Source organism: Macaca fascicularis, chromosome 8 (assembly GCF_037993035.2).
Source record: "Macaca fascicularis isolate 582-1 chromosome 8, T2T-MFA8v1.1".
In the NCBI taxonomy this organism is placed as follows: domain Eukaryota; kingdom Metazoa; phylum Chordata; class Mammalia; order Primates; family Cercopithecidae; genus Macaca; species Macaca fascicularis.
The window spans coordinates 96,605,127-96,631,285 of NC_088382.1; the positions used below are offsets into that span (position 1 = coordinate 96,605,127).

Sequence of the window (26,159 nt, forward strand, 5' to 3'; positions counted from 1 at the left end):
ACGGACAGGTGCAGGAGTCCAAGTGGGCATGTGTTGCAGTGTGCCCTTGTAGCCCTGCCCTCCATGGATGGCTTGATGTTAACAAGCTCAATAGACCCTCTGCCTTTTCACAAGGGTAGAGGGCCAGTGTGACAGCTTTCTGTATCCTGAATTCTTGCCCAGCATCCCAGAAGTACTGGGTCATACATGGGCTTGAAGGAAGAACTCAGGGTTTTATTGAGTGGTGGAGGTGGCTGTCAGCAGGATGGATGGGGAGCTGGAAAGTGGATGGAGTGGGAAAATGATCTTCCCCTGGAGTTTGATCGTCCAGCGGCTGAACTCCTCTCAGTGTTCGGATGTTCCTCCTCTTCTCACTTTCTCTACCATGTCATTCTGCCGTTCATCTATTTGTCTCATCTCTTCGTCTGCTTCTGGAGCCTGGGATTCAGGCTTTATATGGGTACAGGATAGGGTGTGTGGCGGGCAAAAGGCAACTTTTTAGGTGCAAAAACAGGAATGCCTGTCCCCATCTAAGGCTGCAGGTCTCCAGGCTTGAGGGTGGGGCCTTTACCAGGGAACTACCCTCTTCTACCCAGTGTTTCCCTGTCTCCTGTCCATATGACTGTAACAGTTATGAAACCAGGAACATATTTTTAAAGGCCTTGGAAGATAATACACAGCATCAAAAGATACGTTAGTTAGGAATCTAAATCCTCGCCATTGTAACTATTCTTAATTATTGTGAAGCAGCAGAAAATAACACAAAAATGTACCACACTCTAGCAGAATATGGTTAAATGTAAGCAGGGGTGGGTTTATTGGTGTATGATAATTAGAAGGGATGGTTTACCCTATATATGTAGCCATGAAGAACAGTATAAATATGTTATCCCTGTTACTGCTGGTACAAAAAGGGCCTGTGATACCCAGTGTAAACATTTGGTAGGTAGGAAAAGGGCTCTGGACTATGGAAGACCAAGGAAGTGAACACTTTCATTTCACCTAGACTCATGAGTGCTGTTGATTCTGCTGTATCGGCCTTGTCTGCTACAGTTTCCTTCTTCATTACTGCTACTCTCTATAGCTCATAAAGTCCTACTCATGATTTCCACTGGACTGAAATATAGCATAGTTCTTCCTGGTCTAGATTCTACTCTTGGAAATGCACAAACAATGGATAAGAACTGTGAACAAGAAGATTCCATAGGATTCAGCCTATCAGAGAGGACCTTGAAGTTCTGCTTTATGAGCCTGCAGGCAAAGAGTGATCACTTACCTCTCAAGCAGCCTCTGGTCCTCTGCCTTTGAGCCATCAAGATGCCTATGTCTTCTCTTCCAGCAGCTATTTTGTCTCACATGACAGCTGTTAACAACGTGCCTCCTCCTCCACTTCACAGTATACCAAGTGAGTGGGAAATACTTTGGTGTTCTCATTCATCTACCGTTGTTTTCAGTGGTTCTTACCCCAGATATGACAACTGGGGTTATTTCAGGGTTGATAGTGACCTTGGCAATCTTATTGACAGTGCTAAGGAATGGAAAGAGCATAGATGTGTAAATCCTGCTTGGTCTACTTGAAGTCATTTCAGTACTCTAGGTCTTAAGTACTTTTTCTTTGTAAAATGAGGATCTTTATGAACTCTTAGAGCTTCAGATACATCGAAAGGTTTCTAAAGATGAAAGAAAACAAAGGCTCAGAGAGGCCACATGTTCCACCAGCTATCATGTTCCTTTTTCTAGCAGATCTTCTACTCCCTACCAAGAGTTGGTCCTACTACCCTTAATGGGATAATTAATACTTAATGTTCTCTAGGAGAATTCTCATTTCAATTTGACGAGGAAAAAAAGATAATTCCTACTATTCCGACTGTGAAATTTATTCCTATTTAACTTTTTAATTTTCTAGTCTTTTACTTATAAGAATTAAGTATAGAACTAGATATTTCAAAGTTTATACAATTGACAGTATTTTCTCATTTTATGTAATTGGTCTAAACCTATAACATTTTCTTAAGATTGTAAACACTTCTTATGGCCATAGAATTTATAGATCTATTATTTGAGCACCATCATTCTGACTTATGTATGAGTCCCAGTGTTAGTTAAGATTTTAAAAAAATACGTGGATAACAAAGGTAATACTTGTGACCCTTTTCAACTTCAATAAAGCATTAACTCTTATTTTGTTATTCATTGGGCAGATTTATAGTATTGATTTGAAGAAGCTAAGCCATGCATCCTTTTCCCTTCCTGTGAGAGTTAATTTCTCCAAATACATTTTAAAAAATTAATGCTCATAGTCTCCAGGTTAAAAAGGTATCACAGGTGGCAGTTGATACTCCTTGAACGGGTACACTGATGTCTTGAATCATGTTAGATAAAATCCTTATGGTAAACAAAATTAATTCCATTTGTACATTTGTATTATCATGAAAACATTCTTGCATCTGGTCAAAGTTTTCTAGTTCTACTTGAGTGGAAATAAGAATTAAGTGCAATTTTGCTGAAGAAACACAGCTTCCACTATTCAGGTTTTATTTGTGAAAAAGAAAATAAAAGTCACCATAAAATAATATTTTTAAAAAGCCCAGGAAACTCAGTAGCTGGGAGTTAAAAGATCAAATTAATTTAGAATCAATGAGATGAGATTTGTGCTACCCTCTGTAGTGCCTCCCAAGGACACTTAACTTCTGTGAAGTGATTAAAAGATGAAAAATCAGCAGCAATTTAGATCTCAGAATTGAATCGAGCATAATGGAAAGTGGTGGAGCTCCCAGTGTTCTCTTTAGAGGCTCCCACTTGATGTTTCTATGTCTAAGACTTCTCTTTGAGGATGTGCCCGGCTTGCCTTAATAACTGTGTCTTTTTGCTAACTGTAGCAAGGCCACAATTTCCCTTAGCAAACACTGATTGTCTCGCTGCTGAAACAATGATCTCATGGAAGCCAATGTGTGGTGAATGCTTTCAATTTATGAAATGACTGAACCTGCATTACAAAGGATATATAAATGAGTTTAAAAGGCAATGGGCATAAATAGGAATGCATATTTACATACCTAAAGAGAAAATCCAGCCATTGTATACATCCTCGATACTTTGTATTTGTTGAGTTAGGTTGGATTTAGTGACTAATTCACCTTCTCTGTAAGTATTTATTTATTTATTTATTTTTATTTATTTTTTGAGACGAAGTCTTGCTGTCTTGCCCAGGCTGGAGTGCACTGGTGCGATCTCCGTTCACCACAACCTCTGCCTTCCAGGTTCAAGCAATTCTCCTACCTCAGCCTCCTGAGCAGTTGGGACTACAGGCGTGCCTGGCTAATTTTTGTATTTTTAGTAGAGATCGGGTTTCACTATGTTGGCCAGGCTGGTCTCGATCTCCTGACCTTGCGATCTGCCTGCCTCAGCCTCCCAAAGTGCTGGGATTTACAGGCGTGAGCTACCATGCCCCAGCTCTCTGTATTTATATGTGAATATTGTTAATTGACTGCTTTCTATAGTTAGTATGTAAACATGTAGCATGCTATGTTATTTCATGTATTTCTTACAATAACTCTGTGTCTTTGGTGGATAGAATAGTGGTCCCAGTGATATCCATTCCTTAATTCACAAATGAATAGGTTATACTACATGTCAGGGAGAATTGAGGCTGCACATGCAATTAAAGCAGCTAATTGGCTCACCTTGAGATGGGAGAATATTCCGGATTGTCTGGGTGCCCGCCACAGTTGTGAGAGCCTTTATAAGTGAAAGAGGAAGGCAAGAGAGTCACTCAGAATGATATGTGAGAAAGATGAGAAAGACTCGACTGGCCATTGCTGGCTTTGAAGATGGAGGGATGACAAAAGCCAAGGCATTCAGGCAGCCTCTAAAAGAGGGAAAAGCAAATAAATGGATTCTTCCCTAGCGCCTCCAGAAGAATTGCAGTCCTGCTGATGTGATTTTAGCCCAGTGAAATCAGTTTCAGAGTTCTCATTTCCAGAACTGTTAGATAATACATTTTTATTGTTTTAAGCCACTAAGGCAGTGGCAATCTTTTACAGCAGCAATAGAAAATTAATACGTGTTCCAGTTTACACTTAAGGATAATAAGGCTTAGGTTTCACTCTAAGGTTCACACAGATATTAAGTAGCAGAGGCTCCTCATAGCGTCCTCTGTGTAAACGAACTCTCTCTACTCACAACAACAAAGCTAGCAGCATTCTGGATTGCCCCTTACCTCCTGCCCTGAATTTCTTGCCCATTTGGCTTCTTAGATGCTATTAATGTATGGGAGGCAACATGTCACACATCTTCAAACACTCCTTCACTGCTATCTTGTTGACTCTGAAATTCAGACTTAGACACTTCAAGTAGTTAATCTTCTTGAGCTAGTTTACTGCTTATGGTTCTTTCTTCTTTGAAACTTTCAAGTCTTCTCCTTTTCTGGTCTCTTTGACTTCTGTCTCAGGATTCTTCACAGTTTGCTAACCTTAGGGGAAGAATGAACGCTCTCAAAAGCAAAAGAGTTGTTCCACTTTTCGTTCTGGATGAGATTTATTTTAAAAACATTATAGCTAGCAAACTGTACAATTTTACCACATAAGTGAAATGGCATCTGGTTTAAGTACATACATGACCCATTATTATTATAAGTTGTTTCCCTGAAGAGACAGAAAAAAAGGAAAAAATAAGTCTTTTAAAAAATTTTTAATGGAAGGCAAGAAGCTGTTCTTCACTATTTGGTTTATGGTCCAGTTAACTTTCTTTCTTTGGGTAAATTTGCTGCTACTCTATTTTCTTCACACTAATTAGGCTTATTCTTCTGAGGAAGAATGGGTTTAAAAATATGCTTTCCATTTTGACTACTGGTTGACTTGAAAAAAAATTTCTGTGCTTTTCCAGTTCCAAAAGTGTTTCAAGTTCACCAGACATTTCTAGGTACCTTTCATTTGTTCCAACATATGAGTTGGAGAAAAAAAAAAAAAAAAGCATTCAAGATAAGACCAGAGACACGTCAAGAAATTTAGAAACAAGATAGTACTCTTAAGCGAATGTTTTTCTTTGCTCTTTTTCATTTTATGGCTTTACATTTACTGCAAATCTGAAAAGACTGTGTCATCATTCCTAAGAGTTCAAAGGCATTTTCTATAATTTGAGAGTTTTTCCGTTCTTTGGTAGCCAAGGATTAAAGGTATATATTTGAAAAAGTGAATATTGTACCATTTAAAAGTTTTAAACCATTCAAATCCTAGGAATGCAGGTAAGAAAAAAAGGAGGCTTGCCAGTGAAGAAGAAAAACAGGGAAGTGGATTGTGTAATGTGTAAAGAAACCAAGTTTAAGAAAAAGAAAGAACTAAAATAAATAAGAATGAAAATTCCAAGAAGGAATAAAAGGTGGGAAAAAGGTTGAATGTGTCCATTTCTGTATCTGTATAATCAATGATAGTCGCAATGGGATGTGCTATCACAAAATTCAGAAGTATTGAAAAATTTTTTTCCTTGCCTTAAATTTTTAGGATAAAAGCCAAATTTTTAATCCCAAGGAGAAAAGATAGGTGTTTTATTGTAAAGCAAATATTTAGTCTTTTTTTCCTATTACTGTTATAACTATTTTGATGTACTTTGTGTCAAACCATTTCGAGTGGCCTTTAGAAATTAAGCTGTGAGAACTTAAATGTGAGCTTGATGGTACCTGGGAGTTCAGGCAGGAAACAGGAAATGGTGAAGTCAATTGCAATGCCTTGCAAATCACATCTCTCCACTAGATGTCAGGCTAGGTCTCCCCTGCGTCTCAGGCTACTGCTCTATCAGTCTATTTCAGAAATTAGTCCTGTTATTAGTTCCATGTTACCAATCCTTCAGCCAACCGAAGATGCTGGTCCTCCAGCATCTTTCACGGAACTGATCTCTGGTCTTCCTTCCAACATATATTATGAACTAGATTTACTTGTCTGATAGGATGATTAAACTTTTTGATCACTTTAACTCTCCATCCAAAAGCTGTCAGGGTCCTACTCGCCTTTAAAACTTAGATTCTAATCTATTTTCCACAATCTGGCATTTAAATCTTTCATGATTAGGCTAAAATCTGTCTCTTGTGTTCTAGATCTTATTCTCCATTGATGTAACTCTCCTCTACAGCTAAAACACTTTGTTATTCCTTAAGCTTATCTGCCAATACTGATTAGAGGTATAGGAAGATTTCAAAGGTTAAATTAAACATTCAGATGGACACACTTGGCACATATGTGGAGTAAAGTTACAGCCTTCCATAAGGACACTGTTAGGGGTTCCCCTTCTGTGGAAAAAGTCCCCAGATGCCTAGGCTGCAGCCCACACAGCCAGCCCTCTTTGGCTACCTACATAGTAGCTCAGGTTTAAGGCAGTGAGAGTCACATAGGGCAGATGCTGAATTGCCCTGGCTTAAAACCCTCATAAACCATCGTTTTTAATAAAAATTCCGAAGGCACTGCTTCCAAGTTTCCTGTAAGAAAACTCTCAATTACAAGAGTTAAGGTGCTCAAGGGTAGCTCATTTCAGTGACTGCTCATCAGGTATTCATACATCATCTGTAGTGCTTCCTAGTCCAAATGCAAGTCATCAATCCAAGATCATTGTTATCATAAGCAATGTTGCCCAGCAACACTGTTAACTGTACCTTAATCTGGCCTATAAGGAACAGAGCTGGAGAGTTCCCATGCTGATAGGAAAACCATTCCTTTAATTACACCATCATAATCTTCACCATACTGTCATGCCTTAGCTCATGTTTCCTGTGTTTGGGGTTCCCTTTGCTCTTCCTCTGTTTGTTCTTATTTCAGTTCTTCAGAGTTTTTGTAAATTACTTTAATCTCCACAAAGACTCTCCTGACTTTTCCAGTATGAAGAAACTGTATATACTATTTTAATATAATTGTATTTATTAATTATAATCACATTTTATATAATCACATTTTATATAATCATATTTATATAATTTTTATGAGTCACTATAGAGCCAAGAAGTAGGATTATTGGATCATATGGTAATTCTATTTTTAATATTTTTGAGGAACTTTCATACTGCTTTCCAAAATGATTGTATTAATTTACATTCTCACCAACAGTGTATCAGGGTTCCCTTTCCTCCACTTTCTCTCTAACACTTATCTTTCGTTTTTTTGATAGTAGCCATGCTAACAGGTGTGAGGTGGTATCTTGCTGTGGATTTAATTTGTATTTTCCTGATGATTAGAGATATTGACCATTTTTTTGTTGGCCATTCATAGGTCTTATTTTGAAAAATGTCTATTCAGGCCCTTTGCCCATTTTTCAAGTTGGACTATGTGTTTTCTTGTTATTGAATTGTTTGAGTTCCCTATATATTTTGGATATTACCCCTTTATCATAGGTTAGTTTGCAAATATGTTCTCCATTCTGTGGGTTGTCTCTTCACTCTGTTAATTATTTCCTTTTCTGTGCAGAGGCTTTGTAGAGTTATGTAATCTAATTTATCTACATTGACTTTTGTTGCCTGTGCGTTTGAGAAAGCTGAGGCAGGAGGATCGCTTGAGCCCAGGAATTTGAGGTTTCAGTGGGCTATGATCATGCCACTGCACTCCAGCCTGAGCAACATCACAAGACTCTGTCTTTTTTTTTTTTTTTTTTTTTTTTTTTTAGATGGAGTTTCGCTCTTGTTGCCCAGACTGGAGTGCAATGGCGTGATCGCGATTCATTGTAACCTCCGCCTCCTAGGTTCAAGTGATTCATCTGCCTCAGCCTCCCAGGTAACTGGGATTACAGGCATGTACCACCACGCCTGGCTAATTTTGTATTTTTAGTAGAGATGGGGTTTCTCCATGTTGATCAGGCTGGTCTCAAACTCCCAGCCTCAGGTGATCTGCCCACCTTGGCCTCCCAAATTGCTGGGATTACAGGTGTGAGCCACCACACCTGGCCAAGACCCTTTTTTTTTTTTTTTTTTTTTTTTTTTTAAAAAAAAAGGATGAATTTGTGGAGAATTGATATATTTATAATATTCAGTCATCCTACTCAATAACTGGTATCTTTACAATGCTCAGTCTACCTCCTTCTCAGGCTCAATGGCTCACACCTGTAATCCCAGCACTTTGGGAGGCTGAGATGGGAGGATCCCTGGAGGCGAGGAGTTTGAGACTACCCTTGGCAACGTAGTGAGACCCTGTGTCTACCAAACAATAAATGCATAAATAAATACATCTTCTGCTTCAAATTTATGTAAGTGTTCTTTTCTTGTATGCCACTAAATAAAATTTATTCCTGGGTATTTTATCTTTTTTCTATTATGAATGATATCTTTTTCTAATTGTAAAGTCAGTATGTGAGAAATATTAAATTTAAATTTTTAAAATCTTTTGAAATAATCACAATCTTACAGATGTTGGAAGTTCAGATTAAAGGAACTTATTTTTCTAGAGCAATTTGACATTCCATCATCCCCATATTTTAGTGTGTATTGTTAAAAAAACATTGTTACATAATTACAATACAACTATCAAGATCAGGAAAATTAACATTGACACATTACTGTAATCTAATCTTTGGACCCCATTCAAATTTGGTCAGTTGTTCTGATAATGTCCTTTCTAGTAAAACAATCCAATTCAACATCTTATGTTTTTCTGGTCAGTGTGTCTGTTTTATGCCAGTACCATACTATTTTGATAGCTTTATATTTTGAAATCAGACAGTGTGATACTTTTAGCTTTGTTCTTTTTTCTTGAGATTGCTTTGACTCTTCAGGATCTTGCTGTCTTATCTCTTCAATTTCTTTCAGTCTGGAATAGTTTCTCAGTTTTCCGGGAGACTACAAAGTAGTTATTTTATAGAATATCTTTTAATTTGGTTTGTGTGATATTTCCTCATGATTAGATTTGAGGTAGACATCTTTGTCAGAAATATCACAGGAGCGATTTCATGTTCTCCTTCCATCTTATCAGGGACCATATGATCTCAGTTTGTCCCACTCTTGATGATACTCACTTTAGTAATGATTAAGGTGATATATGGAGAACTTTCCACCTGTAAATGTACTCTTTTCTCTTGTTAAATTAATATGTTTTGTGAAGATGTATTTTAAGGTGTATAAATATTCCATTTCTCATGAAATATTAAATTAACATTAAATAGATACATTGACCATTTTTTATTTGGGTTAAAAAAATAAAAATTAGATATATGAACTGTGAGGTTTCTATTTTATTCAAAGAGTTTTAAGGAGTTACTTTAATTATATATTTGGATCACATTGGTCACAGTTTGGACAGTGGGAGCCACTTTAAGTTGGTTTGAGCATTTCTTTGCTTCTGACACAGTGAGATTTTTCAAACTCTTTTCGTACTTTCTTTGTCTGATCCCTGGAATCAGCCATTTTCCCTAAGAGCCCTGTCTTATTTTAATGAAAATTTAAGATTTGGGTGCTCTGTGTGTCTTGATCTTAGGATGCCGTTGCTCCCAGGCCCTCTCAGTGGACAGATCTAGGGAATACAAAGTCACATTTGTATTTGTTTGTATATCAGTTTATATGTATATATATATTAAAAATTGTGAGTTTACACTGATTTCTTTAATCCTAATGCAGCACCACAGGCTCATTCTTATCTTCTCCCTTTCTGTATTTCTAACTCCCATCTCTGAAGTGATAAAGCTTTCTCCTATTAGCTTTATCATAACAACTTTGAGCAGTTTCCTTGTTTGTAATCTATCTTCCATATTCACTGCCGTCCATTCTGACATTTAGCTCTGCGACACTCCCTCTGCCTCACACCTCACAACTGCTGTCCTTACCTGGTTGTTCTGAGACTCTGCACAGGCCCACCTTAACGTGGATGCCCTCCACACCCTGGTCTTGGATGCTGTGATACCTTACCTTTCACCTCACCTACTCCTGGCATAGATGTCTACCATCTGCTGCTGTCCCATTGGTCTTAGGACTCACTGTTCAAGGAAAAGGGCAAGCTGTTGAATTAGTTACTTCTGTAATAAGCCACTTCAGCAAGTACTCTAATGGGTTTCTGGCTTATGTACTTGTTTTCTATCTATATAATTATAATAATAGCAAAAACTGATTTGTATCTTTCTTTCTAATTTCTATATCTTATGCATTTCTTTTATTAAATTGTGTCCTTTGGTACTTTCAGAAATTTGTAGCACTAGTGTATATCTTTATCTCGTTCCTGAATTTAATGCTATTGCTTCTGGTGTTTCAACATTAAACATGATTCTATCTTTTGGTTTGATCTACCTACCAGCTTCAAAAAAATAAACTTTTTTCAATTTAAGCTGCTAAGAACTATGTTGAATTTTACTGAATACTTTGTCTGTATTTGGGGAGATTATAATTTTAAAAATTTCAACTTGTGGAAAATTATATTGCTATATTCACTAATTGAATTTTCTTTGATTACTTGCATAAATCTTACTTTGTTGTATGATCTTTGTTAATATGTTGCTGGGCACTATATCCTTATATATATTTTTGGAAAATATTCATGTGTATTTGTGAGATTAATCTCTGGTTTCCTTTTTCATGTTTTGTCATATTTGAATCTAATTGTTTTGCTTGCTTCATCAAATAAATTTAAAAACTTTTCTATGTTTTGAAATATTTAACAAGCAAAAGTATTGTCTCTTCTATGAAGATCTGATGGAATCCACTGTGATAATGCCTTGTTTGATGCCTCTGTATGTGTGTATGTGTGTGTGTGTGTGTTTGTGGTGGAGGAAAATTGCTTTGAGATTATTCCCAGCTTTTCAAGGCAATTAATTTACTTAGGCTTTTCTCTCTCTTCTAATGTCAAATATAAGATACATTTTCCTTAAAAAATCATTTTTGTTTAGTTTCAGTTTTTTTGACCTTACATCTTTGTGTAAAAATTTTTTTTAAAATTTCTTTTTAATGATATATACTGTTAGTTAGTTCCCAATTTTCTTATGTTGGGTACTTATGCCATTCTTTTTTAGATATGCCTGTGATTTACTTTTTTCTTTCCAAAGAACCAGCTCTTGATTTTTACTTTTCTGTATTTTTTGTTTTATAAATGTATTAATTGCTTTTCTTTGTTTTCTCCTTTCCATTTTTCTTATGTATTTTAATTTTCTTGTATTAAATACTTGAGTTAAAAGCTAATTTTTTACTTTATTCTATCTTTCTTCTTATAATATCAATCATTTTTTTCTTCAGAGAAATACTTTAACTATACTCTGTAGGTTCATGAAAGGATTCACTATTTTTACTTTATGTTTCATAGTTTTAGTTTTAATATCCTCTTTTGATTTAAGAATAAAATTTGGTACATGATTAATATATGTAAAAATCTCCTACATCCTTAGTGATTCATTTTCTATTTGATTTTTGTTGGATGACTAATGGGTTATTGGGGTTTATTTTGCCTCCATTTATACCTTCAATTTTTGCTTTATGAATTTTGATGGTATATAATTTGGAACAAAAATGTTTAGTAGTTTGATTCTATACCTATATCAAATCTCTGTTTCTTAATTTATGAACTTTAGACAATGCATATGTGTAACCTAGTATGAAATGAGAAAAATTTCCCTCTTCACATATTGATTTTGTTACAACAAATATTTATGTCCTTGGTTGGTTATATTCATATCTTTAAATATTAAACCTTTATTATTTTTAATATTTCTTAAACTGTAACTATTAATTATCTACTTTGTAAGGGAATATGTACAGATATATATTACATGTTCTCCTCTGCTGAAACTTCACATTTGTTACTCATTATTTGTACTATCTCCATTATAACCTGTGAATAATTTATTTATGTTAATGTTTACAAAATTTGCCTACACTTTATTAGTATAGTTTGCATCCTATTTAAGTCTTTGTTGAATGGGTATGTGATTTCTTCACCCAGTGCTTACTAGGCTAAATTTGATATCCAAATAATATCTCTTAGGTTTCATATTTATTAGTTGGGGAATAATATTCATGAGTCATATTTTTTTCTTCCCTGAGGTTGCCCTACTCTTTGCAGGACACTGCTGTGGAGAAGTCTGTGGCCAAAGTTTTTCACACTTGTAGAAGGCTTCCTCTTTTGGCTTGCTGCTAAAATAATTATTTCTTTATCTTTGAAATATGGTAACAATTAGTTGCTAATCGAGTAACACCTAGAACATCTAATCTTTTTTGTAAATCATGTATCATGATTTCTCTTTGCCTTTCTGGGTCATGGTATTATATTTAATTCTGCAGATTCAAGTGTTTATATAAGTATTCTTGCATTATATCTTTGAGCATTTTTTGTCTACTCTTATTTCTGTTTTCTTATTCGGAAATCATTTTTACATATAGTATCTGCTCCCTATTTTCATTTGTTATTTTCTCCTTTGTTTATATTTTTCCTATTTATTTGAGTGTATTAGTCTGTATCTATGACTATATTTTCTTAAATCTTTGTCATTTTTGCAGTTTCCCATGTGGATTTTATTTCTGCCATAATTTTATTTTATCTTCCTCTTATTTCCTGAATATTGCCTGCTTGTAATTTCTTTCTGTTTTCTTATTTATGGTTAATGCCTTATAATTTTGTTTTTCTTTCATCAAAGCTGTGTGTGTGTGTGTGTGTGTGTGTGTGTGTGTGTGAGAGAGAGAGAGAGAGAGAGAGAGAGATGGAGAAGCATGAATTTTTACTTCCTGGCATAATTATTACTCTGGTGCATACTATTTGATTTTTATTTGCTATTATAAATTAATCATTTTTACCTTATCCCTTAGAGCATATTGTGCTTAGGTTCCAGGATTATTAAATAGTGGTTATTTTTTGAAGGTAGATTACTTGTTAGAAAATAAACGGTGGTGGAGAGTGCCCTGGTTCAGCAGACATATTGAATTTTCTTGTATGTTAATGTTGAACACTTTTCATCAACTCTGTTCTGTTCTTTTCCCTAAACAACATGCCCCTAATTCGTGCTGTCATCGTTTATATTCCAAAGGTTCTGTGTAGTTATTTGGCCATAATCTATTTCTTTTCAGTGACTGAGATCAGCTGCTTCTGTGTGGATTGCCACTTACATTGTCCTCTGTATTATCACAACAACTTTATTCTGAAAAAAAAATGACTGTTATGTGGGACCCCTGTTTAACCCCGCCTTTCATGAATGTCATTGGTTCAAGGGTATCCCTTTAGTCTGTCCATGTCGGAACATCTTCCCATTTCCAGTAAGGTTTAATGACTGCATCCTTCAGAGCTATATCAGCTTCCCCTGGAAAACTCTTCCCTTTTTCCTCAAACAAGAGAAGTATGCGTTTTCTCTTGTACCTCTTTTACAGTTTATTGATGTTTCACTATTTGGTTGATATTCTTCAGAATTCATAGTTAGAAAATATGGTTAATCCTCAGTTTTACTGTAGACCAGGCTCCTTCCCCCTACTTCTATTTTTTACTTTTTATGTTATTGAGTGGGCTGTTTGTCATGATGAATAGATTTTTAATGCCGAAAAAAATGACATTGACTTGATGTTCAATCTCATGTAGATTGGAGATGAAATAATTAAATATGATCTTCTGCAAGAAACAGGGTGGTTCTGGAGTTTTGAAAGTATTCTTTTAATAACATTTTTATTTCCACTTACCTGCCTTTGTTATTTTTCCTTGATTTGATTTTCATTGCACGGAACTGACTCTTACCTGACAAATTAGAGTCACATTATTATTACTTATTCATTATAATTTACTAAATAGTATTTAAATCCAATCATTATGATAAGTTCTAGTGTTTTGGTTCAAGACGAATAGAAAATGGACCCTGTCTTCAGGGGATCGTCATAAATCTGAAGAAATATAGATATAAATTAAAAAGTCGTAAAGAAAGAGATTCTTTCTTTACGTAAAGTGCAACTATTCTTGTGGTGCTATAAGAGCACAATGGAAAATATATTTACCTTTTTCTATGGAAGACGGGTTTCAAAAATTGTCACTGGTTAACTTCTGAGATGGATCTGAAAGTATGGATGAGTTTTTTAAGTTGAGTAATGATCCAAAGAGAATATAATATCAAAAGGACAAGATATGTTCATGGAGCACCCAGAACATGCGTTGTTGAAAGATGGCAAGAATGAGGCTGGGCGCGGTGGCTCACACCTGTAATCCCAGCACTTTGGAAGGCCAAGGTGAGTGGATCACGAGGTCAGGAGATTGAGACCATCCTGGCTAACACGGGGAAACCCCATCTCTACTAAAAATACAAAAAATTAGCCGGGCATGGTGGCGGGTGCCTGTAGTCCCAGCTACTCGGGAGGCTGAGGCAGGAGAATGGCATTAACCCAGGAGGCAGAGGTTGCAGTGAGCTGAGATTGTGCCACTGCACTCCAGTCTGGGAGACAGAGTGAGACTCCGAAACAAAAACAAAAACAAAAACAAAACGGAGAATTGGGGAGGAACTTAAAGGGTGGTCTTCAATGAAGTCACAGAATTTAATTTAGGTACAATTATAAAAAGCATGATTACATACAAAGGGATTTAAAGTAAGAAAGTTTAACAATCACATTAGAATTTTAGAAAGTACTGTGAGAGTAGCCTGGAGGATGTGTTGGGGAGGAAGAAGCTGAAGTCAGGGACATTAGTTAGGAGATTATTGCAGTATTACAGGTGAGATTCAAAAAGAACCTGAAATAAGATATTGAACTGTGGCAAGCATGTGAATAGTACTACTTCACAACGTACACATCACATGGCCCTACTTTGTGACTTCTGATTAACGACAATCCTTATTGTCATTGGGATAAGACCAGACACACGGTCAGTCCTTTGTATCTGAGGTTTCCCTATGCAGACTCAACTTGGGATCCAACATATTAGAAAAAATAAAAAAATAATAATACTACAATGAAAATAATATAAAATACAAAACAATGCAGTATAACACTATTTAAATAGGATTTATACTGTGTTAGGTATTAAAAGTAATCTAGAGAAGATTTAAACTATATGGGAAGATGTGCATAGGTTATCTGAAAATATGCCATTTTACATGAAAGACTTGAGCACTTATGGATTTTTGTGTTGGAGGGATGAAAGAGGTATCCTAGAACCAACACCCTGTGGATATTGATGGACAACTGTATTTTGAAAATATTTAGGATATATTTAAAAAGAGGTAGAGTTGACAGTCTTTGTAACACTTTGGTCCTGAAGAGGAAAGGGCAGAATAAGGTCTCAAGATTGGTTATAGATACAACAACAAAAAAAGAAAACCTCAGGTCAATAACCTTAATGAACGTCAATGAAAAAATCCTCAACAAAATATCAGCAAACCAAATTCAGCAGCACATCAAAGCTTATCCACCATGATCAAGTAGGCTTCATCTCTGGGATGCAAGGTTGGTTCAACATATGCAAATCAAGAAATGTGATTCATCACATAAACAGAACTAAAGACAAAAATCACATGATTATCTCAATAGATGCAGAAAAGGTTTTTGATAAAATTCAACATTCCTTCATGTTAAAAACTCTCAATAAACTAGATATCGAAGGAACATACCTCAAAATAATAAGAACCATACATGAAAAACCCACAGTCAATATCATACTGAATGAATGGGCAAAAGCTGGCAGCATTCCTCTTGAATGCCAGCACAAGACAAGGATGCCATCTCTCACCACTCCTATTCAACACAGTTTTGGAAGTTCTGGCCAGGGCAATCAGGCAAGAGAAGGAAATAAAGGGTATTCAAATAGTAACAGAGGAAGTAAAACTATCCCTGTTTGCAGATGACATGATTCCATATCTAGAAAACCCCATTTTCTCAGTTCCAAAGCTTCTCAAGATGATAAGCAACTTCAGCAAAATCTCAGGATACAGAATCAATGTGCAAAAATCGCTAGCATTCCTATACGCCAACAACAGACAAGCAGAGAACCAAATCATGAGCGAATTCCCATTCACAGTTGCCACAGAGAGAATAAAATACTTAGGAATACAGCTAACAAGGGAGGTGAAAAATCTCTACAATGAGAACTATAAATGACTGCTCAAATAAATCAGATATGACACAGACAAATGGAAAACCATTCCATGCTCATGGATAGGAAGGATCAATATCATTAAAATGGCCATCTGCCCAAAGCAATTTATAAATTCAATGCTATTGCCATTAAACTGTCATTCACATTCTTCACAGTATTAGAAAAAACTATTTTAAAATTCATATGGAATCAAAAAGAGCCTCAATAGCCAGGCAATCTTAAGCAAAAAGAAAAAAGCTGGAGCCATCACGCTGCATGACTTTTAAACTACACTGCAGGGCTACAGTAACCAAAACAGCATGGTACCAGCATAAGAATAGACACATAGAATGATGGAACAGAGTAGTGAACCCCAAAATCAGCCCGCATATCTACAATTATCTGATCTTCAACAAACCTGGCAAAAATAGGTAATGGGGAAAAGATTCCCTATTCAATAAATGGTACTGGGAAAACTGGCTAGCCATAAGCAGAAAATTGAAACTGGACCGCTTTTTTTACACCATATTCACAACTTAAGATGGGTTAAAGATTTAAATGTAAAACTCCAAACTATAAGAATCCTGGAAGACAACCTAGGCAATACTATTCAGAGGCATGGACAAAGATTTCATGATGAAGATGCCAAAAGCAATTGCAACAAAAGCAAAATTGACAAATGAGATCCAATCAAACTAGAGTTTCTTCACAGCAAAAGAAACTATCAGCAGAGTAAACACACAACCTACAGAACGGGAAAAAAATTTTTGCAAATTATGCATCTGACATAGGTCTAAGATCTAGCATCTATAAGGAACTTAAAACAAATTTACAAGAAAAAAAAAACCCATTAAAAAGTGGGCAAAGGACATGAATAAGCATTTCTCAACAGAAGACATAAACATGGCCAACAATCTTATGGAAAAAAGCTCAACATCCCTGATCATTAGAGAAATGCAAATCAAACCACTAAGACACCATCTCACACCAGTCAGAATAGCTGTTCTCAAAAAGTCAAAAAAGTACAGATGCTAGTGAGATTGTGGAGAAAAAAGAACACTTACACCCTGTTGTTGGGACTGTAAATCAGTTCAACCGTTGTGGAAGACAGTGTGGCAATTCTTCAAAGACCTAAACACAGAAATACCACTGAACCCAGCAATCCCATTACTGGGTATATACCCAAATGAATATAAATCGTTCTATTATAAAGACACATGCACACTTATGTTCACTGCAGCACTATTCACAATAGCAAAGACATGGACTCAACCTAAACACCCACCAATGATAGACTGGGTAAAGAAAATGTGGTACATAACACATGCAGTACTATGCAGCCATAAAAAAAGAATAAGATTATGTGCTTCGGAGGGACATGGATGGTGCTGGAGGCCATCTTCCTTAGCAAACAAACTCAAGAACAGAACACCAAATACCACGTGTTCTCACTTGTAAGTGGGAGCTAAGAGATGAGAACACATGGACACAGAGAGGGGAACAACATACACTGAGGCCTACTGGAAGGTGGAAGGTGGGAGGAAGGAGAGAATCAGAAAAAAATAACTAATGGATACTAGGCTTAATACCTGAGTGATGAAATAATGCATATAACAAACCACCATGACACCCGTTTACCTATATAACAAACCTGCACACCCTGCACATTCACTGGAACTTAAAAGTTAACAAAAAATAGATTGGTGATAAAGTTATTATAAGTGGTAGGGATTTTCTTAATCCAGACAAAATTCAGGCGAGGATCATGTTTTATGTGGCAAAATAAACATAGGAGAAATATTGAGTGAAGTTTTGGTTATCTTGAGTTTGATTTTCCTGGGCAACATTCACGTGAATATTTAGTGGAGCACCGGTTAGAGATCTGGTCTAGAGAGTTTGATTTGAGTATCTTAAAATCAATGTGATCATTGAAGACATGAATGCAGATAAGATTATGCAAAAAGAGGATCTAAGCTGAGAAGAGAAGACAAGGGTAATGAGAATGGATTCTTGGCCAACATCAATGCTTGAGGGAAGAAGATAGCATTCAGTGGAGCAGTCTAATAAGGGGAAAGCAAGAAAGGAGAGAATGGTGTTGTGTCTGGAATTGGTGGGTTCTTGGTCTCACTGACTTCAAGAATGAAGCCACGGACCCTGGCGGTGAGCATTAACAGTTCTTAAAGATAGTGTGTCCGGAGTTTGTTTCTTCAGACGTTCAGATGTGTCTGGAGCTTCTTCCTTCTGGTGGGTTCGTGGTCTCGCTGTCAGGAGTGAAGCTGCAGACCTTCATGGTGAGTGTTACAGTTCTTAAAAGCAGCCTGTCTGGAGTTGTTCGTTCTTCCCAGTGGATTCGTGGTCTCATTGGCTTCAGTAGTGAAGCTGCAGACTTTCGTGGTGAGTGTTACAGCTCATAAAAGCATGGTGGACCCAAAGAGTGAGCAGCAGCAAGATTTATTGCAAAGAGCAAAAGAACAAAGCTTCCACAATGTGGAAGGAGACCAGAGCCAGTTGCTGCTAACTGACTTGGGCAACCTGCTTTTATTCCTTTATCTGACCCCACCCACATCCTGCTGATTGGTTCATTTTACAGAGAGCTGATTGGTCCGTTTTGACAGAGTGCTGATTGGTGCATTTTCAATCCTTGAGCCAGACACAGAGTGCTAGACAGAAAAGTTCTCCAAATCCCCACCAGGTTAGCTAGATACAGAGTACCAATTGGTATACTTACAAACCTTGAGCTGGACACAGTACTGATTGGTGTATTTACAAACCTTGAGCTAGACAGAGAGTACTGATTGGTGCGTTTACAGTCCTTGAGCTAGACACAGAGTGCTAGACAGAAAAGTTCTCCAAGTCCCCACTAGGTTAGCTAGACACAGAGTACTGATAGGTGTATTTACAAACCCTGAGCTGGACACAGAGTACTGATTGGTGTATTTAGGATCCTCTAGCTAGACATAAAAGTTCTCCTAGTCCAGAATGGCGTGAACCCGGGAGGCGGAGCTTGCAGTGAGCCGAGATCCGCCACTGCGCTCCAGCCTGGGCGGCAGAGCGAGACTCCGTCTCAAAAAAAAAAAAAAAAAAAAAAGTTCTCCTAGTCCCTACCAGATTAGCTAGATACAGAGCGCTGATTGGTGCACATACAATCTCTGGCTAGATATAAAAGTTCTCCAAGTCCCCATCCACCTCAGGAGCCCAGCTGGCTTCACCTAGTGGATCCCGCACTGGGGCTGCAAGCGGAACTGCCCTCGCCAGTCTAGAGTCGCGCCTGCACTCCTCAGCCCTTGGGTGGTTGATGGGACCGGGCGCCACAAAGCAAGGGCGCCCCTGGGGAAGGCTGCCCCCTGCGGGGGCCCACCACAGTGGGGGAGCTCAGACATGGTGGGCTGCAGGTCCAGAGCCCTGCCCCGCGGGGAGGCAGCTAAGACCCGGCCAGAATTTGAGTGCAGCACAGGTCGGCGGGCACTGCTGGGGGACCCGGCGCAACCTCCGCAGCTGCTGGCATGGGTGCTAAGCCCCCCACTGCCCTGGGCGGATGGCCAGCCCCTCAGTGTATGGGGCCCGCGGAGGCCGCGCTCGCCTGCACTCGGACTGGCCCGTGAGCGCCGTGCAGGCGCAGCCCGGGTTCCTGCCGGCACCTCTACCTCCACACCTCCCGGCAAGCAGAGGGAGGCAGCTCCGGCCTTAGCCAGCCCAGAGAGGAATCCCACGGTGCCATGGCGGGCTGAAGTGCTCCTCAAGCGCCGCCAGAGTGGACACCGAGGCCGAGGAGGCGCTGAGAATGAGGGCTGCTAGCATATTGTCACCGCTCAGTGTCACAAAAACCTAGTAAGAAGAACCTTTAGTGTCAAACATCACACAGGGTAAGATGTAGACTGAAAAGAGGTTATTTGACTAGAATCTACAAGGTCTCTGATGATCTTAATGAAAACAATTTCGAAAAATAACGAAGGCAGACAATTAATTATAGTAGATGGAGGAGTGAATTTGGGTTGGGGAAATAGAAAAGATACATGCAGATTATTTTTTCCTAAAATGCTGGGTATAAAGAGAAGTTATTTTGATAATTTGTTTTAAAACATTGCCCCTTTCCCTTTTGTGTGTTCCCCACCACTCCCCTGCTGCCCCCATTTTCTCTTCTCGGGTAAATCAGTTCTATTTTAACATCTTAACCCACCCAGTCAATGAACAGGGATAATCTAGGCACACTTGGGAATTGTCCCTGTCAGTGTACCAGCATTTATTAATAGAAGACTCTGATTCAGCATTATTCTTTGGCCGCTGAAGGTTTGTTTAGTCACCCTTTTTGGGTGCCTCATTCTTATCTAATATTATGTTATTTTAAAAAAAGTTAGCTTTGAGATTTTTGAAAACAAAAACTAGTTGAAAAATGAGTAGATACACTATGAACCGTTAACATACGTATGTTTAGTGACCTCACTAGATAGGTTTAGACTTATTTTAAACATACTCCTTCCCGTAATTAAATCACTAATCCAAGTATATATGAATACTTAGTTAAGCTTATTGTCTCTGAAGGATCCTTTTCTTTATTTTCTGCCATCCAGCTTCGTGTTCAGTACTTTGGTCCTATGCTAGAATTCACCTTCTGCTTATTATTGTGTAAGGGCTGCTATTCTTACTACAAAAAGTTTGTTGCCAGTATTTCTGTTGCTATGGCTGCTGAACTGCTGCTTTGTGCTCTAAAAATCATATTAAGCAAGGTTCCATTTATCGTTGGATTAATTATTAGAGTATGTACTCTAACTACTTTGAAGGCATTTGACGCTGTGCTTTCCCGCTAACTCTGCTCTGATATTTCCACAGGATCAATGTGGTATTTTTTTCTATGGCTATACTGTCCATCTCTTTCTTGCCTCCTAGCCACTCAGATAAGCCTGGTCTCTGAGTAAATTGTGGCTATTTACAGAATTTCTAAGGCTTCACTTATTCTATTGCTTCCTCTTAGCTTTTTGTAAAGGGTAGTTATATACCTCCTAAAGGAAAGCTTGTTGGGGAAAAATAGTTTAGTTACATTTAAAACAAAAACCATTTCTAACTTCCATCACATGCATACTTAATTTACCACATGCACATATATGAAGATATATCTACCTTAAATAATCATTAACACATATAAATGATCGCCAGTATAACACATAAGACATTGCAATTTAGCTTTTCTATTCCAATAATATACAGTGGGCCTTATATCAATAAAGATAATTGGTTTTTTAATTGCACAGTGGGTTTCTAGTTAAAGATTAATATTCTAACCCTCTTTCAAATATACTCTTGTCTAAACCCTTGATTTTAACCCTATTATAGGGTTAAGTCTTCTCTGCTTCTGTCAAAAGCCAGGCTAAGGCAAATTCATCAGGGAAAAACCAGGCTGGAAAACAAATGTAAACTTTGTACTCTTTGAACCTCTTTAAACTTTATCCCTGTATTAAATTTGATCGCAAGAAAAGCTCAACATCTGCTCTTTACAAAGTTACAATTTCGTGGTGAAGCCTTTGGCTTTTTTTCTTTTTAATGAAACTGCTTTCAAAGGCAAGATCCATTATGTTGCTCAACACCCTCTGCAGAAAGAGCCTTGCGACAAATACCTCTCAGAACTGAGGATCAGCAAAGAGATGTTTTGATGAATTAAAGTGTTCTTCTACTAGGCTGTGAGTGCTATCCAGCCCATTCTATTTTTGAGTTTACTTGGCTGTTCCAAGCCTACTATGAAGCCTTGACCTCTACTGCTATAGCTTTTCTCAGGCAATGTTACTGTTAGATAAAAAGCAAAGTAGTAGTTTAATCTTTCTATTCTTTGCTAGCAGTTCTTAATCTTATTTTCTCCGTTCTATAATTCTTATTTTTTTGGTCACCTGCTTTAAATGAAGAATAAAGAATATTTACCTTTTTAAAGCCTCCCATTTTTAGTTAGAATTTCTCAAACCCTGACCTTTTTCCAAATGTTTGTGGCATCATCTCCCTTTCCTGTCCTGACACTATTCTTGAACACCATTAGAAAAATAGGCTAAAAGAATATTGTATAGAAGTTCCTTCCTAATCTGTGTATATAAAAATCTATGATTAAGATTTTATGTATCAGAAATATTAGTAGACTAAAAGGTAGTTTAGATATATTTAAGCTGATAGCTTGGTTCATTTAAAATAAATTATTCCATATGATGCTAACACACAATTTGGTAATTTTTTTTTTTTGTTTTTCAAGGCTTTACCTGAGTAATGTGGGTAAGAAAATGCCTAAATCATGTAATCAGTATTTCCAAGTTTATTAAATGATATGATTTATATGGATAGCAATCAGTCGTCTGCTTAAATTTGCCTTATTTCAATTTCTAATTTAGAAAAGCAGTGTTTGTTATTGGTGATTAATAACCAATTTGTTATTGGTGATTAATTTAAAGGATCACAACATTTTTAAGCGAAGTCAAATTTTATGAGTCAGAAAACTAAAAGTTTTTAAAACAGATAAATGTGGATGTCAAATTCCAATTCTTCATAATTAGAATGTGGTCAATGAATGCATTTTTTAACGTTTGAGAAATGCATTAAACCACTGATTTTCTCAATAACTTTTCACTAAAGAAAGGAGTAATATGCCTAAGTGAGTATTTATTATTGCTTTTTTTTTTTTTTACAACAGTTCTAACAGCACTTATTCTTCTGCAGTAAACAGAAGGCCTGTAATGTGACTGCCCATCATTGTAAAGATGCTATAATACTCAATACTCTATCTTCCTTTCCATCTAATTTGAAGGATGTCAGCCCGTTCTGGCACTGAAGAAGAATGACAATTAGTTTGCTTTTTGAGTATGATTACTATCTTTCTGCTCTTAAAGACTTCTTTATGATTTGCTTACATTTGATCTTTAGAAGGAATTGCAAACTGAATCCAGACACTGGAAGGTGCTCTGAAGAGGGGGAACCAAAGATGGGGACCTGCATAGGACTGAATAGGCCGGCATATGTAGGAATGAATCAAAGGGCAAGAGTGAAAGTGAGAGACAAATTAAGAAAACTCTTACTCAAATTGTCATGTCTGAAGTTCTGGGACCAGTTCACCTTCTAACAGTATTGGATAGGGCTTCTGCATGGCTTGCTTTAAGAGAAGTGACATTATATGAACACAGACAAACTTCAGCATTTGCTGGAAATAAAAAAAATGCCAGACTAGATTTGACATCAATAAAAAACATTAAATTCTTTCCTCACTTGAATCACGCTATTCAGTTCGACTTGTGTATCAAACAAAGACTGTTAATACCTCACTTCCATAGTCACTGAATTCTTTCACTATGATGAATGTTTGCAGTTAAACTCTATTTATATACTTGCTTAATAAGATTATGGAAAATTACTCAATTTTTTAATTGATTTTTTTTCAGACTTGAAAAAGTCTAAGCACATTAATTATGGCCAGTTGAATGCATTATGCCACATTAGAGGACAACACAGGTAAGCTATTCATGCATTTCTTTTTCTGTCATTCAAATGAATATGAGTATTTTTGTTTTAGGGATAAAGTATAGTAATAAACCATTGCTGGCTCTCACAGGTACCTGATTTATCACACAGATAAAAACAGTTGAAAACCTGGAGGTTATTTCTTCAGATTGAAGGGGCAGAATATATATGTCATACCTTAAGGAAACAATTTAGTGTGAAACAAACATAACTTATCCCTAGCTGGCCCTTTCTAGTACTTAAAAAGCAGTCATAAGGGGAAAAGCCTTAAGTGGTTGAAAACACACATACTGAGTGAAGTAAGTACCTGAGCAGTGAATAGGGAATGCCTCGTTGAAATATACTGGAACCAGAGAACTAGGAAATATCACTGTTCAAAGCTCAGGATTCCTAAGATGTGTGATACTTGAAGATTTAGTTTTAAAAGATCTATTTCCTTGACAACTCTTTTCTCCAAGTGGGATTTTCAGAATTATAAAACTGGTTATTTCCTTCCATATCCATCAGTGTCCATCCTCCCTCTTACCTTCCTTCACTCATCCTTCATGGGACTGCTGAGGAATGCCTTAGGTTTGCAGAGTTTTCTCTCTCTACTTTAAAACATCTCCAAGTCACATCCTTGTACTTTGCAATCCATTTCAAATTATTTTTATATTGTTGTGTGTCTTCTCATTTCTTCTTTCTCAGAGAGAGAGAGAAGAAGGCATTCAACTTTGATATTGCTTGGATTTCTGTCAAGAGGGATCATTTTCCCCTGTGCATTGCTGCCTCCTCCTCGCTCCCAGTGCTTTTCGACATGGAGTAAAGAATGAAGTCCACACACTCCCGAGACCTATTGCCTGGTGTGACTCCTGTGTCAGCCTCTTACCCTCTGTGTGACTTTATACTGCTTACTACATTTCTCTGCCTTGGTTTTTTCATTTGTAACGTGGAGATAACAATAGTACTCACTTTAAAGGGTTACTAGGATGATTAAATGAGCCTAATATATGTAAATAGTGTCTGGCACGTAGGGTTCCAGAACTGTTAGTTATTTTTATTATTATTGTTATTCAGAAAAGCTCATCCAATATTTTAAGTGTCTTGAAAAATGTTACCATCCAGGCTTTGAATCTATCTTATATGTTGGTCCCTTTTCTAATGCATGAGAAGCTAGTCAAGGCTTTTGGAACTAAATGGCCTTTTTGTTTTCATTTTCCTTTTGCTTTCTGGCCCAGACTCATTTCATTTTTCAAAATACTTCTAGATTTTTTTCTCTTGGGGGATCATAATAAGAGAGATTGAATCATCTAGATCTAGCTCTGTCAAAGTATCCCCTCTAAATAAATGTGATCAGCCTTCCTCTTCCTGGATTGAATCATTCCTCTTGGGCAGTGTCCTATCATGAGACAATTATCTCATTCAGGTCCAGTCTGGCTGTACTGCCTGACTCCCTCTAGTAAGTCTTATGTTTACTGTGTCTTCTGTTAGAAACCCAAATCCTGAAATTGTTGGATGTGTTCTTTTGGAGCACTGGTACACACTAGGGGGCTGGGGGAACAGGTTTTAAGGTATGTGCATATAGGTTTTGCATCATTCTGTTAGAAATACAATATATAGTTACAAATATAAAATCAGATGTGAAGATGAATATTTACTTGGGGTGAGAATAAAATTACAACAAATTAATAAAAGCTTAGAAGTCCGGTCCTTTTTCTCCCTTGACATTTCTTTAGACAGTTTACCAGAAATACATTCACAGGAATTATTTAAAAACTTCAGAATTCAAGTGATTTCAACAAATTGAGAAGCAATTTAGGAAAAATGTATTTCTCCATATTATTAGTTCTTTATGTATTATAGATGAAAAATGACCAATAAATTACACTTTTCCCCTATAATAAAAATAGGAAGGCTGAGAATTAAATAATTCAAGGTTTTACATTTTTGTACATGAAACTCACAAAAGGCATTAGTTTTGATTCTAAAAAAGTTTCTTCTATTAGAATAAAGGCAGTAGGTTGGTATATTATCCTAGGATTTTTTTATTGAAGATAAAATAAAAAATTAAAAACAAAGGGAGGATGATGTCACTTTGGATTTTTAAATTTTTGAGTGCAAGATTTTTCTTCCTAGTAGACTACAAACTCCATGAAGGCAGATTTGTTTTATTTATTTTAGTGCTTCCAACTCCTTGACATTTGGCATAGAGTTCAATGTTTTGCATTGGATTTTATTTTGATGTTCAATAGAAATAAATATCTTCTGATGATTCAAAAAATGTACAAGACTTTTCTGTGTTGATTATAAATAAGTTAGGATAGATTCAGATTTACAGTTTTTCTTTTTAGTATTGTCTGGAGAGCAGATTCTTTTTAAATATTACTTTTAATCAGGAAATCTTAATTATATGCATATCTGTGGTAAAATGTTTTTGTATATGTACACAATGTGAAATAATTAAATCAAGATGATTAACATATCCATCACTTCTCTTACTTTTTTGTGATGAGACATTTGAAATTTGCTCTCCTGGCTATTATATAAACAATATATTATTATTAACTGTAGTCACTTGTTGTGCAATACATCTTAAAAACCTTTTACTCTTGTCTAATTGAATCTTTATACCCTTTCATCAACATCTCCACATTCCTCCCCAGCAACCTAGCTCCTAGTAACCACCATTCTACTCTCTGCTTCCGTGACTTTCATGTTTTCAGATTCCACCTCTATGTGAGA

At 36.7% G+C, this 26,159-nt stretch overlaps 1 protein-coding gene across 2 annotated transcripts in view; it reads left to right on the forward strand.

The window, feature by feature from the left end:
* The first annotated feature begins 1,212 nt into the window (after nt 1-1,212).
* Nucleotides 1,213-26,159, forward strand: part of CNBD1 (cyclic nucleotide binding domain containing 1) — a 785,154-nt gene continuing 760,207 nt past the window's right edge. Inside the window, exons 1-2 of one of the 2 annotated variants that reach the window (XM_065519430.1) lie at nt 1,213-1,384; nt 23,360-23,429. In XM_065519430.1, the coding sequence (XP_065375502.1) occupies nt 1,297-1,384; nt 23,360-23,429 (158 nt within the window). In that variant the 5' untranslated portion in view covers nt 1,213-1,296. The remainder of the gene's footprint in view (nt 1,385-23,359; nt 23,430-26,159) is intronic. The other variant, XM_045398475.2, reaches the window with a different exon arrangement.